The 22,879-nt window shown below is 44.8% G+C and overlaps 1 protein-coding gene across 2 annotated transcripts in view; it reads right to left on the bottom strand.

Annotated features, from left to right (window-relative positions):
* The window catches only part of LOC106576570 (plexin-B2), a 236,580-nt gene that overhangs the window by 19,888 nt on the left and 193,813 nt on the right, over positions 1-22,879 (bottom strand). For both annotated transcript variants that reach the window (XM_045700160.2, XM_045700159.2), the window contains 2 exons: positions 20,960-21,189; positions 20,577-20,758 (listed from right to left, as the gene is read on the bottom strand). In XM_045700160.2, coding sequence (XP_045556116.2) covers positions 20,577-20,758; positions 20,960-21,189 — 412 coding nt within the window. The remainder of the gene's footprint in view (positions 1-20,576; positions 20,759-20,959; positions 21,190-22,879) is intronic.

The raw sequence follows: 22,879 nt of genomic DNA, 5'->3' as shown, positions 1-22,879 counted from the left end.
CTGTACACACACAGTCAGCATGTTAACTACTGTCTGACCTGTACACACACAGTCAGCATGTTAACTACTGTCTGACCTGTACACACACAGTCAGCATGTTAACTACTGTCTGACCTGTACACACACAGTCAGCATGTTAACTACTGTCTGACCTGTACACACACAGTCAGCATGTTAACTACTGTCTGACCTGCACACACACAGTCAGCATGTTAACTACTGTCTCTGACCTGTACACACACAGTCAGCATGTTAACTACTGTCTCTGACCTGTACACACACAGTCAGCATGTTAACTACTGTCTGACCTGTACACACACAGTCAGCATGTTAACTACTGTCTGACCTGCACACACACAGTCAGCATGTTAACTACTGTCTCTGACCTGTACACACACAGTCAGCATGTTAACTACTGTCTGACCTGTACACACACAGTCAGCATGTTAACTACTGTCTGACCTGTACACACACAGTCAGCATGTTAACTACTGTCTGACCTGTACACACACAGTCAGCATGTTAACTACTGTCTGACCTGTACACACACAGTCAGCATGTTAACTACTGTCTGACCTGTACACACACAGTCAGCATGTTAACTACTGTCTCTGACCTGTACACACACAGTCAGCATGTTAACTACTGTCTGACCTGTACACACACAGTCAGCATGTTAACTACTGTCTCTGACCTGTACACACACAGTCAGCATGTTAACTACTGTCTCTGACCTGTACACACACAGTCAGCATGTTAACTACTGTCTGACCTGTACACACACAGTCAGCATGTTAACTACTGTCTCTGACCTGTACACACACAGTCAGCATGTTAACTACTGTCTGACCTGCACACACACAGTCAGCATGTTAACTACTGTCTGACCTGCACACACACAGTCAGCATGTTAACTACTGTCTGACCTGTACACACACAGTCAGCATGTTAACTACTGTCTGACCTGTACACACACAGTCAGCATGTTAACTACTGTCTGACCTGTACACACACAGTCAGCATGTTAACTACTGTCTCTGACCTGTACACACACAGTCAGCATGTTAACTACTGTCTGACCTGCACACACACAGTCAGCATGTTAACTACTGTCTCTGACCTGTACACACACAGTCAGCATGTTAACTACTGTCTGACCTGTACACACACAGTCAGCATGTTAACTACTGTCTGACCTGTACACACACAGTCAGCATGTTAACTACTGTCTCTGACCTGTACACACACAGTCAGCATGTTAACTACTGTCTGACCTGCACACACACAGTCAGCATGTTAACTACTGTCTGACCTGTACACACACAGTCAGCATGTTAACTACTGTCTCTGACCTGTACACACACAGTCAGCATGTTAACTACTGTCTGACCTGTACACACACAGTCAGCATGTTAACTACTGTCTGACCTGCACACACACAGTCAGCATGTTAACTACTGTCTCTGACCTGTACACACACAGTCAGCATGTTAACTACTGTCTCTGACCTGTACACACACAGTCAGCATGTTAACAACTGTCTGACCTGTACACACACAGTCAGCATGTTAACTACTGTCTCTGACCTGTACACACACAGTCAGCATGTTAACTACTGTCTCTGACCTGTACACACACAGTCAGCATGTTAACTACTGTCTGACCTGTACACACACAGTCAGCATGTTAACTACTGTCTGACCTGTACACACACAGTCAGCATGTTAACTACTGTCTGACCTGTACACACACAGTCAGCATGTTAACTACTGTCTGACCTGTACACACACAGTCAGCATGTTAACTACTGTCTGACCTGTACACACACAGTCAGCATGTTAACTACTGTCTCTGACCTGTACACACACAGTCAGCATGTTAACTACTGTCTGACCTGCACACACACAGTCAGCATGTTAACTACTGTCTGACCTGCACACACACAGTCAGCATGTTAACTACTGTCTCTGACCTGTACACACACAGTCAGCATGTTAACTACTGTCTGACCTGTACACACACAGTCAGCATGTTAACTACTGTCTGACCTGTACACACACAGTCAGCATGTTAACTACTGTCTGACCTGTACACACACAGTCAGCATGTTAACTACTGTCTGACCTGTACACACACAGTCAGCATGTTAACTACTGTCTGACCTGCACACACACAGTCAGCATGTTAACTACTGTCTCTGACCTGTACACACACAGTCAGCATGTTAACTACTGTCTGACCTGTACACACACAGTCAGCATGTTAACTACTGTCTCTGACCTGTACACACACAGTCAGCATGTTAACTACTGTCTCTGACCTGTACACACACAGTCAGCATGTTAACTACTGTCTGACCTGTACACACACAGTCAGCATGTTAACTACTGTCTCTGACCTGTACACACACAGTCAGCATGTTAACTACTGTCTGACCTGCACACACACAGTCAGCATGTTAACTACTGTCTGACCTGTACACACACAGTCAGCATGTTAACTACTGTCTGACCTGTACACACACAGTCAGCATGTTAACTACTGTCTGACCTGTACACACACAGTCAGCATGTTAACTACTGTCTCGACCTGTACACACACAGTCAGCATGTTAACTACTGTCTCTGACCTGTACACACACAGTCAGCATGTTAACTACTGTCTCTGACCTGCACACACACAGTCAGCATGTTAACTACTGTCTCTGACCTGTACACACACAGTCAGCATGTTAACTACTGTCTGACCTGTACACACACAGTCAGCATGTTAACTACTGTCTCTGACCTGTACACACACAGTCAGCATGTTAACTACTGTCTGACCTGTACACACACAGTCAGCATGTTAACTACTGTCTCTGACCTGTACACACACAGTCAGCATGTTAACTACTGTCTGACCTGCACACACACAGTCAGCATGTTAACTACTGTCTGACCTGTACACACACAGTCAGCATGTTAACTACTGTCTCTGACCTGTACACACACAGTCAGCATGTTAACTACTGTCTGACCTGTACACACACAGTCAGCATGTTAACTACTGTCTGACCTGTACACACACAGTCAGCATGTTAACTACTGTCTGACCTGCACACACACAGTCAGCATGTTAACTACTGTCTCTGACCTGTACACACACAGTCAGCATGTTAACTACTGTCTCTGACCTGTACACACACAGTCAGCATGTTAACTACTGTCTGACCTGTACACACACAGTCAGCATGTTAACTACTGTCTCTGACCTGTACACACACAGTCAGCATGTTAACTACTGTCTCTGACCTGTACACACACAGTCAGCATGTTAACTACTGTCTGACCTGTACACACACAGTCAGCATGTTAACTACTGTCTGACCTGTACACACACAGTCAGCATGTTAACTACTGTCTGACCTGTACACACACAGTCAGCATGTTAACTACTGTCTCTGACCTGTACACACACAGTCAGCATGTTAACTACTGTCTGACCTGTACACACACAGTCAGCATGTTAACTACTGTCTGACCTGTACACACACAGTCAGCATGTTAACTACTGTCTGACCTGTACACACACAGTCAGCATGTTAACTACTGTCTCTGACCTGCACACACACAGTCAGCATGTTAACTACTGTCTCTGACCTGTACACACACAGTCAGCATGTTAACTACTGTCTCTGACCTGTACACACACAGTCAGCATGTTAACTACTGTCTGACCTGTACACACACAGTCAGCATGTTAACTACTGTCTCTGACCTGTACACACACAGTCAGCATGTTAACTACTGTCTGACCTGTACACACACAGTCAGCATGTTAACTACTGTCTCTGACCTGTACACACACAGTCAGCATGTTAACTACTGTCTGACCTGTACACACACAGTCAGCATGTTAACTACTGTCTCTGACCTGTACACACACAGTCAGCATGTTAACTACTGTCTGACCTGTACACACACAGTCAGCATGTTAACTACTGTCTGACCTGTACACACACAGTCAGCATGTTAACTACTGTCTCTGACCTGTACACACACAGTCAGCATGTTAACTACTGTCTGACCTGTACACACACAGTCAGCATGTTAACTACTGTCTGACCTGTACACACACAGTCAGCATGTTAACTACTGTCTGACCTGTACACACACAGTCAGCATGTTAACTACTGTCTGACCTGTACACACACAGTCAGCATGTTAACTACTGTCTCTGACCTGTACACACACAGTCAGCATGTTAACTACTGTCTGACCTGTACACACACAGTCAGCATGTTAACTACTGTCTGACCTGTACACACACAGTCAGCATGTTAACTACTGTCTGACCTGTACACACACAGTCAGCATGTTAACTACTGTCTGACCTGTACACACACAGTCAGCATGTTAACTACTGTCTGACCTGTACACACACAGTCAGCATGTTAACTACTGTCTGACCTGTACACACACAGTCAGCATGTTAACTACTGTCTCTGACCTGTACACACACAGTCAGCATGTTAACTACTGTCTGACCTGTACACACACAGTCAGCATGTTAACTACTGTCTGACCTGTACACACACAGTCAGCATGTTAACTACTGTCTCTGACCTGCACACACACAGTCAGCATGTTAACTACTGTCTGACCTGTACACACACAGTCAGCATGTTAACTACTGTCTGACCTGCACACACACAGTCAGCATGTTAACTACTGTCTGACCTGTACACACACAGTCAGCATGTTAACTACTGTCTCTGACCTGCACACACACAGTCAGCATGTTAACTACTGTCTGACCTGTACACACACAGTCAGCATGTTAACTACTGTCTCTGACCTGTACACACACAGTCAGCATGTTAACTACTGTCTGACCTGTACACACACAGTCAGCATGTTAACTACTGTCTGACCTGTACACACACAGTCAGCATGTTAACTACTGTCTCTGACCTGTACACACACAGTCAGCATGTTAACTACTGTCTCTGACCTGTACACACACAGTCAGCATGTTAACTACTGTCTCTGACCTGTACACACACAGTCAGCATGTTAACTACTGTCTCTGACCTGTACACACACAGTCAGCATGTTAACTACTGTCTGACCTGTACACACACAGTCAGCATGTTAACTACTGTCTGACCTGTACACACACAGTCAGCATGTTAACTACTGTCTGACCTGTACACACACAGTCAGCATGTTAACTACTGTCTGACATGTACACACACAGTCAGCATGTTAACTACTGTCTGACCTGTACACACACAGTCAGCATGTTAACTACTGTCTCTGACCTGTACACACACAGTCAGCATGTTAACTACTGTCTGACCTGCACACACACAGTCAGCATGTTAACTACTGTCTAACCTGTACACACACAGTCAGCATGTTAACTACTGTCTCTGACCTGCACACACACAGTCAGCATGTTAACTACTGTCTGACCTGCACACACACAGTCAGCATGTTAACTACTGTCTCTGACCTGCACACACACTTCTAGCATGTTAACTACCTTCTGACCTGTACACACACAGTCAGCATGTTAACTACTGTCTGACCTGCACACACACAGTCAGCATGTTAACTACTGTCTGACCTGGACACACACAGTCAGCATGTTAACTACTGTCTCTGACCTGTACACACACAGTCAGCATGTTAACTACTGTCTCTGACCTGTACACACACAGTCAGCATGTTAACTACTGTCTCTGACCTGTACACACACAGTCAGCATGTTAACTACTGTCTCTGACCTGTACACACACAGTCAGCATGTTAACTACTGTCTGACCTGTACACACACAGTCAGCATGTTAACTACTGTCTCTGACCTGTACACACACAGTCAGCATGTTAACTACTGTCTGACCTGTACACACACAGTCAGCATGTTAACTACTGTCTCTGACCTGTACACACACAGTCAGCATGTTAACTACTGTCTCTGACCTGTACACACACAGTCAGCATGTTAACTACTGTCTCTGACCTGTACACACACAGTCAGCATGTTAACTACTGTCTGACCTGCACACACACAGTCAGCATGTTAACTACTGTCTCTGACCTGTACACACACAGTCAGCATGTTAACTACTGTCTCTGACCTGTACACACACAGTCAGCATGTTAACTACTGTCTCTGACCTGTACACACACAGTCAGCATGTTAACTACTGTCTGACCTGTACACACACAGTCAGCATGTTAACTACTGTCTCTGACCTGTACACACACAGTCAGCATGTTAACTACTGTCTCTGACCTGTACACACACAGTCAGCATGTTAACTACTGTCTGACCTGTACACACACAGTCAGCATGTTAACTACTGTCTCTGACCTGTACACACACAGTCAGCATGTTAACTACTGTCTGACCTGTACACACACAGTCAGCATGTTAACTACTGTCTCTGACCTGTACACACACAGTCAGCATGTTAACTACTGTCTGACCTGTACACACACAGTCAGCATGTTAACTACTGTCTCTGACCTGCACACACACAGTCAGCATGTTAACTACCTTCTGACCTGTACACACACAGTCAGCATGTTAACTACTGTCTGACCTGTACACACACAGTCAGCATGTTAACTACTGTCTCTGACCTGTACACACACAGTCAGCATGTTAACTACTGTCTCTGACCTGTACACACACAGTCAGCATGTTAACTACTGTCTCTGACCTGTACACACACAGTCAGCATGTTAACTACTGTCTCTGACCTGTACACACACAGTCAGCATGTTAACTACTGTCTGACCTGTACACACACAGTCAGCATGTTAACTACTGTCTCTGACCTGTACACACACAGTCAGCATGTTAACTACTGTCTCTGACCTGTACACACACAGTCAGCATGTTAACTACTGTCTGACCTGTACACACACAGTCAGCATGTTAACTACTGTCTCTGACCTGTACACACACAGTCAGCATGTTAACTACTGTCTCTGACCTGTACACACACAGTCAGCATGTTAACTACTGTCTGACCTGTACACACACAGTCAGCATGTTAACTACTGTCTGACCTGTACACACACAGTCAGCATGTTAACTACTGTCTGACCTGTACACACACAGTCAGCATGTTAACTACTGTCTGACCTGTACACACACAGTCAGCATGTTAACTACTGTCTCTGACCTGTACACACACAGTCAGCATGTTAACTACTGTCTCTGACCTGTACACACACAGTCAGCATGTTAACTACTGTCTCTGACCTGTACACACACAGTCAGCATGTTAACTACTGTCTGACCTGTACACACACAGTCAGCATGTTAACTACTGTCTCTGACCTGTACACACACAGTCAGCATGTTAACTACTGTCTCTGACCTGTACACACACAGTCAGCATGTTAACTACTGTCTGACCTGTACACACACAGTCAGCATGTTAACTACTGTCTCTGACCTGTACACACACAGTCAGCATGTTAACTACTGTCTGACCTGTACACACACAGTCAGCATGTTAACTACTGTCTGACCTGTACACACACAGTCAGCATGTTAACTACTGTCTCTGACCTGTACACACACAGTCAGCATGTTAACTACTGTCTGACCTGTACACACACAGTCAGCATGTTAACTACTGTCTCTGACCTGTACACACACAGTCAGCATGTTAACTACTGTCTGACCTGTACACACACAGTCAGCATGTTAACTACTGTCTCTGACCTGTACACACACAGTCAGCATGTTAACTACTGTCTGACCTGTACACACACAGTCAGCATGTTAACTACTGTCTCTGACCTGTACACACACAGTCAGCATGTTAACTACTGTCTGACCTGTACACACACAGTCAGCATGTTAACTACTGTCTCTGACCTGCACACACACTTTAGCATGTTAACTACTTCTGACCTGTACACACACAGTCAGCATGTTAACTACTGTCTGACCTGTACACACACAGTCAGCATGTTAACTACTGTCTCTGACCTGTACACACACAGTCAGCATGTTAACTACTGTCTCTGACCTGTACACACACAGTCAGCATGTTAACTACTGTCTCGACCTGTACACACACAGTCAGCATGTTAACTACTGTCTCTGACCTGTACACACACAGTCAGCATGTTAACTACTGTCTGACCTGTACACACACAGTCAGCATGTTAACTACTGTCTCTGACCTGTACACACACAGTCAGCATGTTAACTACTGTCTCTGACCTGTACACACACAGTCAGCATGTTAACTACTGTCTCTGACCTGTACACACACAGTCAGCATGTTAACTACTGTCTGACCTGTACACACACAGTCAGCATGTTAACTACTGTCTCTGACCTGTACACACACAGTCAGCATGTTAACTACTGTCTCTGACCTGTACACACACAGTCAGCATGTTAACTACTGTCTGACCTGTACACACACAGTCAGCATGTTAACTACTGTCTGACCTGTACACACACAGTCAGCATGTTAACTACTGTCTGACCTGTACACACACAGTCAGCATGTTAACTACTGTCTCTGACCTGTACACACACAGTCAGCATGTTAACTACTGTCTCTGACCTGTACACACACAGTCAGCATGTTAACTACTGTCTCTGACCTGTACACACACAGTCAGCATGTTAACTACTGTCTGACCTGTACACACACAGTCAGCATGTTAACTACTGTCTCTGACCTGTACACACACAGTCAGCATGTTAACTACTGTCTCTGACCTGTACACACACAGTCAGCATGTTAACTACTGTCTGACCTGTACACACACAGTCAGCATGTTAACTACTGTCTGACCTGTACACACACAGTCAGCATGTTAACTACTGTCTGACCTGTACACACACAGTCAGCATGTTAACTACTGTCTCTGACCTGTACACACACAGTCAGCATGTTAACTACTGTCTCTGACCTGTACACACACAGTCAGCATGTTAACTACTGTCTCTGACCTGTACACACACAGTCAGCATGTTAACTACTGTCTGACCTGTACACACACAGTCAGCATGTTAACTACTGTCTGACCTGTACACACACAGTCAGCATGTTAACTACTGTCTCTGACCTGTACACACACAGTCAGCATGTTAACTACTGTCTCTGACCTGCACACACACAGTCAGCATGTTAACTACTGTCTGACCTGCACACACACAGTCAGCATGTTAACTACTGTCTGACCTGCACACACACAGTCAGCATGTTAACTACTGTCTGACCTGTACACACACAGTCAGCATGTTAACTACTGTCTGACCTGTACACACACAGTCAGCATGTTAACTACTGTCTGACCTGTACACACACAGTCAGCATGTTAACTACTGTCTCTGACCTGTACACACACAGTCAGCATGTTAACTACTGTCTCTGACCTGTACACACACAGTCAGCATGTTAACTACTGTCTCTGACCTGTACACACACAGTCAGCATGTTAACTACTGTCTCTGACCTGTACACACACAGTCAGCATGTTAACTACTGTCTGACCTGTACACACACAGTCAGCATGTTAACTACTGTCTGACCTGTACACACACAGTCAGCATGTTAACTACTGTCTCTGACCTGTACACACACAGTCAGCATGTTAACTACTGTCTCTGACCTGTACACACACAGTCAGCATGTTAACTACTGTCTGACCTGCACACACACAGTCAGCATGTTAACTACTGTCTCTGACCTGTACACACACAGTCAGCATGTTAACTACTGTCTCTGACCTGTACACACACAGTCAGCATGTTAACTACTGTCTGACCTGTACACACACAGTCAGCATGTTAACTACTGTCTGACCTGTACACACACAGTCAGCATGTTAACTACTGTCTCTGACCTGTACACACACAGTCAGCATGTTAACTACTGTCTCTGACCTGTACACACACAGTCAGCATGTTAACTACTGTCTCTGACCTGTACACACACAGTCAGCATGTTAACTACTGTCTCTGACCTGTACACACACAGTCAGCATGTTAACTACTGTCTGACCTGCACACACACAGTCAGCATGTTAACTACTGTCTAACCTGTACACACACAGTCAGCATGTTAACTACTGTCTGACCTGTACACACACAGTCAGCATGTTAACTACTGTCTCTGACCTGTACACACACAGTCAGCATGTTAACTACTGTCTCTGACCTGTACACACACAGTCAGCATGTTAACTACTGTCTGACCTGTACACACACAGTCAGCATGTTAACTACTGTCTCTGACCTGTACACACACAGTCAGCATGTTAACTACTGTCTCTGACCTGTACACACACAGTCAGCATGTTAACTACTGTCTGACCTGCACACACACAGTCAGCATGTTAACTACTGTCTCTGACCTGTACACACACAGTCAGCATGTTAACTACTGTCTGACCTGTACACACACAGTCAGCATGTTAACTACTGTCTGACCTGTACACACACAGTCAGCATGTTAACTACTGTCTCTGACCTGTAAACACACAGTAAGAATGTTAACTACTGTCTGACCTGTACACACACAGTCAGCATGTTAACTACTGTCTGACCTGTACACACACAGTCAGCATGTTAACTACTGTCTCTGACCTGTACACACACAGTCAGCATGTTAACTACTGTCTCTGACCTGTACACACACAGTCAGCATGTTAACTACTGTCTCTGACCTGTACACACACAGTCAGCATGTTAACTACTGTCTCTGACCTGTACACACACAGTCAGCATGTTAACTACTGTCTGACCTGTACACACACAGTCAGCATGTTAACTACTGTCTAACCTGTACACACACAGTCAGCATGTTAACTACTGTCTCTGACCTGCACACACACAGTCAGCATGTTAACTACTGTCTGACCTGTACACACACAGTCAGCATGTTAACTACTGTCTGACCTGCACACACACAGTCAGCATGTTAACTACTGTCTAACCTGTACACACACAGTCAGCATGTTAACTACTGTCTCTGACCTGCACACACACAGTCAGCATGTTAACTACTGTCTGACCTGTACACACACAGTCAGCATGTTAACTACTGTCTCTGACCTGTACACACACAGTCAGCATGTTAACTACTGTCTCTGACCTGTACACACACAGTCAGCATGTTAACTACTGTCTCTGACCTGTACACACACAGTCAGCATGTTAACTACTGTCTGACCTGTACACACACAGTCAGCATGTTAACTACTGTCTCTGACCTGTACACACACAGTCAGCATGTTAACTACTGTCTCTGACCTGTACACACACAGTCAGCATGTTAACTACTGTCTCTGACCTGTACACACACAGTCAGCATGTTAACTACTGTCTGACCTGTACACACACAGTCAGCATGTTAACTACTGTCTGACCTGTACACACACAGTCAGCATGTTAACTACTGTCCTGACCTGTACACACACAGTCAGCATGTTAACTACTGTCTCTGACCTGTACACACACAGTCAGCATGTTAACTACTGTCTGACCTGTACACACACAGTCAGCATGTTAACTACTGTCTGACCTGTACACACACAGTCAGCATGTTAACTACTGTCTCTGACCTGTACACACACAGTCAGCATGTTAACTACTGTCTCTGACCTGTACACACACAGTCAGCATGTTAACTACTGTCTGACCTGTACACACACAGTCAGCATGTTAACTACTGTCTGACCTGTACACACACAGTCAGCATGTTAACTACTGTCTGACCTGTACACACACAGTCAGCATGTTAACTACTGTCTCTGACCTGTACACACACAGTCAGCATGTTAACTACTGTCTCTGACCTGCACACACACAGTCAGCATGTTAACTACTGTCTGACCTGTACACACACAGTCAGCATGTTAACTACTGTCTGACCTGCACACACACAGTCAGCATGTTAACTACTGTCTAACCTGTACACACACAGTCAGCATGTTAACTACTGTCTCTGACCTGCACACACACAGTCAGCATGTTAACTACTGTCTGGCCTGTACACACACAGTCAGCATGTTAACTACTGTCTATGACCTGTACACACACAGTCAGCATGTTAACTACTGTCTGACCTGCACACACACAGTCAGCATGTTAACTACTGTCTAACCTGTACACACACAGTCAGCATGTTAACTACTGTCTCTGACCTGCACACACACAGTCAGCATGTTAACTACTGTCTGACCTGTACACACACAGTCAGCATGTTAACTACTGTCTGACCTGTACACACACAGTCAGCATGTTAACTACTGTCTCTGACGTGCACACACACAGTCAGCATGTTAACTACTGTCTGACCTGTACACACACAGTCAGCATGTTAACTACTGTCTGACCTGTACACACACAGTCAGCATGTTAACTACTGTCTCTGACCTGTACACACACAGTCAGCATGTTAACTACTGTCTCTGACCTGTACACACACAGTCAGCATGTTAACTACTGTCTCTGACCTGTACACACACAGTCAGCATGTTAACTACTGTCTCTGACCTGTACACACACAGTCAGCATGTTAACTACTGTCTGACCTGTACACACACAGTCAGCATGTTAACTACTGTCTGACCTGTACACACACAGTCAGCATGTTAACTACTGTCTGACCTGTACACACACAGTCAGCATGTTAACTACTGTCTGACATGTACACACACAGTCAGCATGTTAACTACTGTCTGACCTGTACACACACAGTCAGCATGTTAACTACTGTCTCTGACCTGTACACACACAGTCAGCATGTTAACTACTGTCTGACCTGCACACACACAGTCAGCATGTTAACTACTGTCTAACCTGTACACACACAGTCAGCATGTTAACTACTGTCTCTGACCTGCACACACACAGTCAGCATGTTAACTACTGTCTGACCTGCACACACACAGTCAGCATGTTAACTACTGTCTCTGACCTGCAAACACACTTCTAGCATGTTAACTACCTTCTGACCTGTACACACACAGTCAGCATGTTAACTACTGTCTGACCTGTACACACACAGTCAGCATGTTAACTACTGTCTCTGACCTGCACACACACAGTCAGCATGTTAACTACTGTCTGACCTGTACACACACAGTCAGCATGTTAACTACTGTCTCTGACCTGCACACACACAGTCAGCATGTTAACTACTGTCTCTGACCTGTACACACACAGTCAGCATGTTAACTACTGTCTCTGACCTGTACACACACAGTCAGCATGTTAACAACTGTCTGACCTGGACACACACAGTCAGCATGTTAACTACTGTCTGACCTGTACACACACAGTCAGCATGTTAACTACTGTCTCTGACCTGCACACACACAGTCAGCATGTTAACTACTGTCTGACCTGTACACACACAGTCAGCATGTTAACTACTGTCTGACCTGCACACACACAGTCAGCATGTTAACTACTGTCTAACCTGTACACACACAGTCAGCATGTTAACTACTGTCTCTGACCTGCACACACACAGTCAGCATGTTAACTACTGTCTGGCCTGTACACACACAGTCAGCATGTTAACTACTGTCTCTGACCTGCACACACACTTCTAGCATGTTAACTACCTTCTGACCTGTACACACACAGTCAGCATGTTAACTACTGTCTGACCTGTACACACACAGTCAGCATGTTAACAACTGTCTGACCTGGACACACACAGTCAGCATGTTAACTACTGTCTCTGACCTGTACACACACAGTCAGCATGTTAACTACTGTCTCTGACCTGTACACACACAGTCAGCATGTTAACTACTGTCTGACCTGTACACACACAGTCAGCATGTTAACTACTGTCTGACCTGTACACACACAGTCAGCATGTTAACTACTGTCTGACCTGCACACACAGTCAGCATGTTAACTACTGTCTGACATGTACACACACAGTCAGCATGTTAACTACTGTCTGACCTGTACACACACAGTCAGCATGTTAACTACTGTCTGACCTGTACACACACAGTCAGCATGTTAACTACTGTCTGACCTGCACACACAGTCAGCATGTTAACTACTGTCTGACATGTACACACACAGTCAGCATGTTAACTACTGTCTCTGACCTGTACACACACAGTCAGCATGTTAACTACTGTCTCTGACCTGTACACACACAGTCAGCATGTTAACTACTGTCTGACCTGCACACACACAGTCAGCATGTTAACTACTGTCTGACCTGCACACACACAGTCAGCATGTTAACTACTGTCTGACCTGTACACACACAGTCAGCATGTTAACTACTGTCTCTGACCTGTACACACACAGTCAGCATGTTAACTACTGTCTCTGACCTGTACACACACAGTCAGCATGTTAACTACTGTCTGACCTGTACACACACAGTCAGCATGTTAACTACTGTCTGACCTGTACACACACAGTCAGCATGTTAACTACTGTCTGACCTGTACACACACAGTCAGCATGTTAACTACTGTCTCTGACCTGTACACACACAGTCAGCATGTTAACTACTGTCTCTGACCTGTACACACACAGTCAGCATGTTAACTACTGTCTGACCTGTACACACACAGTCAGCATGTTAACTACTGTCTCTGACCTGTACACACACAGTCAGCATGTTAACTACTGTCTCTGACCTGTACACACACAGTCAGCATGTTAACTACTGTCTCTGACCTGTACACACACAGTCAGCATGTTAACTACTGTCTCTGACCTGTACACACACAGTCAGCATGTTAACTACTGTCTCTGACCTGTACACACACAGTCAGCATGTTAACTACTGTCTGACCTGTACACACACAGTCAGCATGTTAACTACTGTCTGACCTGTACACACACAGTCAGCATGTTAACTACTGTCTCTGACCTGTACACACACAGTCAGCATGTTAACTACTGTCTCTGACCTGTACACACACAGTCAGCATGTTAACTACTGTCTGACCTGTACACACACAGTCAGCATGTTAACTACTGTCTCTGACCTGTACACACACAGTCAGCATGTTAACTACTGTCTCTGACCTGTACACACACAGTCAGCATGTTAACTACTGTCTGACCTGTACACACACAGTCAGCATGTTAACTACTGTCTCTGACCTGTACACACACAGTCAGCATGTTAACTACTGTCTGACCTGTACACACACAGTCAGCATGTTAACTACTGTCTGACCTGTACACACACAGTCAGCATGTTAACTACTGTCTGACCTGTACACACACAGTCAGCATGTTAACTACTGTCTCTGACCTGTACACACACAGTCAGCATGTTAACTACTGTCTCTGACCTGTACACACACAGTCAGCATGTTAACTACTGTCTCTGACCTGTACACACACAGTCAGCATGTTAACTACTGTCTGACCTGTACACACACAGTCAGCATGTTAACTACTGTCTCTGACCTGTACACACACAGTCAGCATGTTAACTACTGTCTCTGACCTGTACACACACAGTCAGCATGTTAACTACTGTCTGACCTGTACACACACAGTCAGCATGTTAACTACTGTCTGACCTGTACACACACAGTGAGCATGTTAACTACTGTCTCTGACCTGTACACACACAGTCAGCATGTTAACTACTGTCTCTGACCTGTACACACACAGTCAGCATGTTAACTACTGTCTGACCTGTACACACACAGTCAGCATGTTAACTACTGTCTGACCTGTACACACACAGTCAGCATGTTAACTACTGTCTCTGACCTGTACACACACAGTCAGCATGTTAACTACTGTCTGACCTGTACACACACAGTCAGCATGTTAACTACTGTCTGACCTGTACACACACAGTGAGCATGTTAACTACTGTCCTGACCTGTACACACACAGTCAGCATGTTAACTACTGTCTCTGACCTGTACACACACAGTCAGCATGTTAACTACTGTCTCTGACCTGTACACACACAGTCAGCATGTTAACTACTGTCTCTGACCTGCACACACACAGTCAGCATGTTAACTACTGTCTCTGACCTGTACACACACAGTCAGCATGTTAACTACTGTCTGACCTGTACACACACAGTCAGCATGTTAACTACTGTCTCTGACCTGTACACACACAGTCAGCATGTTAACTACTGTCTGACCTGTACACACACAGTCAGCATGTTAACTACTGTCTCTGACGTGTACACACACAGTCAGCATGTTAACTACTGTCTCTGACCTGTACACACACACAGTCAGCATGTTAACTACTGTCTCTGACCTGTACACACACAGTCAGCATGTTAACTACTGTCTGACCTGTACACACACAGTCAGCATGTTAACTACTGTCTCTGACCTGTACACACACAGTCAGCATGTTAACTACTGTCTCTGACCTGTACACACACAGTCAGCATGTTAACTACTGTCTCTGACCTGTACACACACAGTCAGCATGTTAACTACTGTCTCTGACCTGTACACACACAGTCAGCATGTTAACTACTGTCTCTGACCTGTACACACACAGTCAGCATGTTAACTACTGTCTGACCTGTACACACACAGTCAGCATGTTAACTACTGTCTGACCTGTACACACACAGTCAGCATGTTAACTACTGTCTGACCTGTACACACACAGTCAGCATGTTAACTACTGTCTGACCTGTACACACACAGTCAGCATGTTAACTACTGTCTGACCTGTACACACACAGTCAGCATGTTAACTACTGTCTGACCTGTACACACACAGTGAGCATGTTAACTACTGTCTCTGACCTGTACACACACAGTCAGCATGTTAACTACTGTCTCTGACCTGTACACACACAGTCAGCATGTTAACTACTGTCTCTGACCTGTACACACACAGTCAGCATGTTAACTACTGTCTGACCTGTACACACACATTCAGCATGTTAACTACTGTCTCTGACCTGTACACACACAGTCAGCATGTTAACTACTGTCTGACCTGCACACACACAGTCAGCATGTTAACTACTGTCTGACCTGTACACACACAGTGAGCATGTTAACTACTGTCTCTGACCTGTACACACACAGTCAGCATGTTAACTACTGTCTCTGACCTGTACACACACAGTCAGCATGTTAACTACTGTCTGACCTGCACACACACAGTCAGCATGTTAACTACTGTCTGACCTGCACACACACAGTCAGCATGTTAACTACTGTCTCTGACCTGTACACACACAGTAAGAATGTTAACTACTGTCTGACCTGTACACACACAGTCAGCATGTTAACTACTGTCTCTGACCTGTAAACACACAGTAAGAATGTTAACTACTGTCTGACCTGTACACACACAGTCAGCATGTTAACTGTCTGACCTGTACACACACAGTCAGCATGTTAACTACTGTCTCTGACGTGTACACACACAGTCAGCATGTTAACTACTGTCTCTGACCTGTACACACACACAGTCAGCATGTTAACTACTGTCTCTGACCTGTACACACACAGTCAGCATGTTAACTACTGTCTGACCTGTACACACACAGTCAGCATGTTAACTACTGTCTCTGACCTGTACACACACAGTCAGCATGTTAACTACTGTCTCTGATCTGTACACACACAGTCAGCATTTCAACTACTGTCTGACCTGTACACACACAGTCAGCATGTTAACTACTGTCTGACCTGTACACACACACAGTCAGCATGTTAACTACTGTCTCTGACCTGTACACACACAGTCAGCATGTTAACTACTGTCTCTGACCTGTACACACACAGTCAGCATGTTAACTAGTGTCTGACCTGTACACACACAGTCAGCATGTTAACTACTGTCTGACCTGTACACACACACAGTCAGCATGTTAACTACTGTCTCTGACCTGTACACACACAGTCAGCATGTTAACTACTGTCTCTGACCTGTACACACACAGTCAGCATGTTAACTAGTGTCTGACCTGTACACACACAGTCAGCATGTTAACTACTGTCTGACCTGTACACACACAGTCAGCATGTTAACTACTGTCTGACCTGTACACACACAGTCAGCATGTTAACTACTGTCTGACCTGTACACACACAGTCAGCATGTTAACTACTGTCTGACCTGTACACACACAGTCAGCATGTTAACTACTGTCTGACCTGTACACACACAGTCAGCATGTTAACTACTGTCTGACCTGTACACACACAGTCAGCATTTCAACTACTGTCTGACCTGTACACACACAGTCAGCATGTTAACTACTGTCTGACCTGCACACACACAGTCAGCATGTTAACTACTGTCTAACCTGTACACACACAGTCAGCATGTTAACTACTGTCTCTGACCTGCACACACACAGTCAGCATGTTAACTACTGTCTGACCTGTACACACACAGTCAGCATGTTAACTACTGTCTGACCTGTACACACACAGTCAGCAAGTTAACTACTGTCTCTGACCTGCACACACACAGTCAGCATGTTAACTACTGTCTGACCTGTACACACACAGTCAGCATGTTAACTACTGTCTCTGACCTGCACACACACAGTCAGCATGTTAACTACTGTCTGACCTGTACACACACAGTCAGCATGTTAACTACTGTCTCTGACCTGTACACACACAGTCAGCATGTTAACTACTGTCTGACCTGTACACACACAGTCAGCATGTTAACTACTGTCTGACCTGCACACACACAGTCAGCATGTTAACTACTGTCTCTGACCTGTACACACACAGTCAGCATGTAAACTACTGTCTGACCTGTACACACACAGTCAGCATGTTAACTACTGTCTCTGACCTGTACACACACAGTCAGCATGTTAACTACTGTCTCTGACCTGTACACACACAGTCAGCATGTTAACTACTGTCTCTGACCTGTACACACACAGTCAGCATGTTAACTACTGTCTGACCTGTACACACACAGTCAGCATGTTAACCTGTTAGGGCTAGGGGGCTGGATAAAAAAATGTACCCGATTTAATCTGGTTACTAATCCTACCCAGTAACTAGAATATGCATATACTTATTATATATGGATAGAAAACACTCTAAAGTTTCTAAAACTGTTTGAATGGTGTCTGTGAGTATAACAGAACTCATTTGGCAGGCAAAACCCTGAGACATTTTCTGACAGGAAGTGGATACCTGATGTGTTGTATTACCTTTAAACCTATGCCATTGAAAAACACAGGGGCTGAGGAATATTTTGGCACTTCCTATTGCTTCCACTAGATGTCACCAGCCTTTACAAAGTGTTTTGAGTCTTCTGGAGGGAGATCTGACCGAACAAGAGCCATGGAACGATGATGGCCCATTAGACACCTGGCGCGCGAGTTCATGTTGGGTACCCTCGTTCCAATACGTTATAAAAGAGAATGCATTCGTCCACCTTGAATATTATTCATGTTCTGGTTAAAAAAGGCCCTGATGATTTATGCTATACAACATTTGACATGTTTGAACGAACGTAAATATATTTTTTCCCCTCGTTCATGAAGTGAAGTCCGGCGGGCTTAGATCATGTGCTAACAAGATGGAGATTTTTGGACATAAATGATGAGCTTTTTTGAACAAAACTACATTCGTTATGGACCTGTGATACCTGGAAGTGACATCTGATGAAGAGAATCAAAGGTAATGGATTATTTACATATTATTTTCGATTTTCGATCTCCCCAACATGACGGCTAGTCTGTATCGCAACGCGTATTTTTCTGGGCGCAGTGCTCAGAAGTGTGATTTCCCAGTAAGGTTATTTTTAAATCTGGCAAATTGATTGCGTTCAAGAGATGTAAATCTATAATTCTTTAAATGACAATATAATATTTTACCAATGTTTTCTAATTTTAATTATTTAATTTGTGGTACTGACTTGACTGAAGGTTATTGGAGGGAAACGATTTCCTCAACATCAATGCCATAGTAAAACGCTGTTTTTGGATATAAATATGAACTTGATAGAACTAAAAATGCATGCATTGTCGAACATAATGTCCTAGGAGTGTCATCTGATGGAGATTGTAAAAGGTTAGTGCATCATTTTAGCTGGTTTTATGGTTTTGGTGACCCTGTCTTTGAATTGACAAAACATTACACACAACTCTTGTAAATGTACTGTCCTAACATACTCTAAATTTATGCTTTCGCCGTAAAACCTTTTTGAAATCGTAAAACGTGGTTAGATTAAGGAGATGTTTATCTTTCAAAGGGTGTAAAATAGTTGTATGTTTGAAAAATTTGAATTTTGACATTTATTTGGATTCAAATTTGCCGCTCTTGAAATGCACCTGCTGTTGATGGAGTGCACCACGGGTGGGACGCTTGCGTCCCACCTAGCCCATAGAGGATAACTACTGTCTGACCTGTACACACACAGTCAGCATGTTAACTACTGTCTCTGACCTGTACACACACAGTCAGCATGTTAACTACTGCCATCCACCTGTGTTGTGTTTACTAGGCACCAAACACACCAAAACACTACTGAACAGAGAGCTACTATCAAACCTTGTCCAATAAGAAATGCCTGTTTTCATGAAGACCAGCCTGATTGGAAGGCTGTGTGTGTCTGACCTGCGCAGCATGAGTTTAGGGTTCTTGCTGTGCACGTATTCCTCCATCAGCTCCAGCAGCAGGCTTCTCATGATGTCTGTGTAGTACTCTAGTTTACCGTGCAGAGCCACGGTTAGTAACGAGGCAAAGTAGACCCTGGACCTGGCGTTAAAGTCTGGACGGCCCTCCAAGGTCTTGATGAACTAAGAACACACAGATACGCAACAGAGAAATGGGGTTAGCAACTCACTATAACTCTATAGAACATCTGTAGGTACAGAACGATGGCAATACTCAAACTGTATCAGACACAACTACTGTAGACAGGCAGCCAGACTAATAGACAGACAGAGCCAGACGGACAGGGAGAGAAACAGCCATCTCAGCTAGCTGAGTAAACCTACATTGATGAGGAAGGTCTTGGAGTTGAGCAGGTTGGAGAACTGGTTGAGGGCCTGAGCTACGATGACCTTCCGTCCCTCGGGGATGTCCAGCTTGCCAGTGATCATGACATCGTTGTCCCCGTCTTTAGAGGGCAGGAAGAAGACCCGGTCTGTGTAGGTTTTATAGTCCAGGAAGGGGATCCTGGCCTCACTCAGGTCATTAGTCTGGTCCTCCATCTCAATCATCAGGTCTGGATGAAGATACAGAACACAACAACAAGACTAGCTCCTAGGAGAACCAGAACAACAAGACTAGCTCCTAAAAGAACCAGAACACAACAACAAGACCAGCTCCTAGGAGAACCAGAACGCAACAACAAGACTAGCTCCTAGGAGAACCAGAACAACAACAACAAGACTAGCTCCTAGGAGAACCAGAACAACAAGACTAGCTCCTAGGAGAACTAGAACAACAAGACTAGCTCCTAGAAGAACCAGAACACAACAACAAGACTAGCTCCTAGGAGAACCAGAACACAACAACAAGACTAGCTCCTAGGAGAACCAGAACAACAACAACAAGACTAGCTCCTAGGAGAACCAGAACAACAAGACTAGCTCCTAGGAGAACTAGAACAACAAGACTAGCTCCTAGAAGAACCAGAACACAACAACAAGACTAGCTCCTAGGAGAACCAGAACACAACAACAAGACTAGCTCCTAGGAGAACCAGAACAACAAGACTAGCTCCTAGGAGAACCAGAACAACAACAACAAGACAAGCTCCAAGGAGAACCAGAAAGCAACAAGACTAGCTCCTAGGAGAACCAGAACAACAACACTAGCTCCTAGGAGAACCAGAACACAACAACAAGACTAGCTCCTAGGAGAACCAGAACACAACAACAAGACCAGCTCCTAGGAGAACCAGAACACAACAACAAGAATAGCTCCTAGAAGAACCAGAACACAACAACAAGACCAGCTCCTAGGAGAACCAGAACAACAAGACTACCTCCTAGGAGAACCAGAACCAGAACAACAAGACTAGCTCCTAGGAGAACCCAAACGCAACACCAAGATTAGCTCCTAGGAGAACCGAACGCAACAACAAGATTAGCTCCTAGGAGAACCCAAACGCAACAACAAGACTAGCTCCTAGGAGAACCAGAACAACAACAACAAGACTAGCTCCTAGGAGAACCAGAACAACAAGACTAGCTCCTAGGAGAACTAGAACAACAAGACTAGCTCCTAGAAGAACCAGAACACAACAACAAGACTAGCTCCTAGGAGAACCAGAACACAACAACAAGACTAGCTCCTAGGAGAACCAGAACAACAACAACAAGACTAGCTCCTAGGAGAACCAGAACAACAAGACTAGCTCCTAGGAGAACTAGAACAACAAGACTAGCTCCTAGAAGAACCAGAACACAACAACAAGACTAGCTCCTAGGAGAACCAGAACACAACAACAAGACTAGCTCCTAGGAGAACCAGAACAACAAGACTAGCTCCTAGGAGAACCAGAACAACAACAACAAGACAAGCTCCAAGGAGAACCAGAAAGCAACAAGACTAGCTCCTAGGAGAACCAGAACAACAACACTAGCTCCTAGGAGAACCAGAACACAACAACAAGACTAGCTCCTAGGAGAACCAGAACACAACAACAAGACCAGCTCCTAGGAGAACCAGAACACAACAACAAGACTAGCTCCTAGAAGAACCAGAACACAACAACAAGACCAGCTCCTAGGAGAACCAGAACAACAAGACTACCTCCTAGGAGAACCAGAACCAGAACAACAAGACTAGCTCCTAGGAGAACCCAAACGCAACACCAAGATTAGCTCCTAGGAGAACCGAACGCAACAACAAGATTAGCTCCTAGGAGAACCCAAACGCAACAACAAGACTAGCTCCTAGGAGAACCA

The sequence above is a fragment of the Salmo salar genome, chromosome 17, assembly GCF_965601325.2.
Source record: "Salmo salar chromosome 17, fSalSal1, whole genome shotgun sequence".
Taxonomy (NCBI): Eukaryota; Metazoa; Chordata; class Actinopteri; order Salmoniformes; family Salmonidae; genus Salmo; species Salmo salar.
The sequence above is the reverse complement of the archived record's forward strand: the minus strand, read 5'-3'. Positions and strand labels throughout refer to the sequence as shown.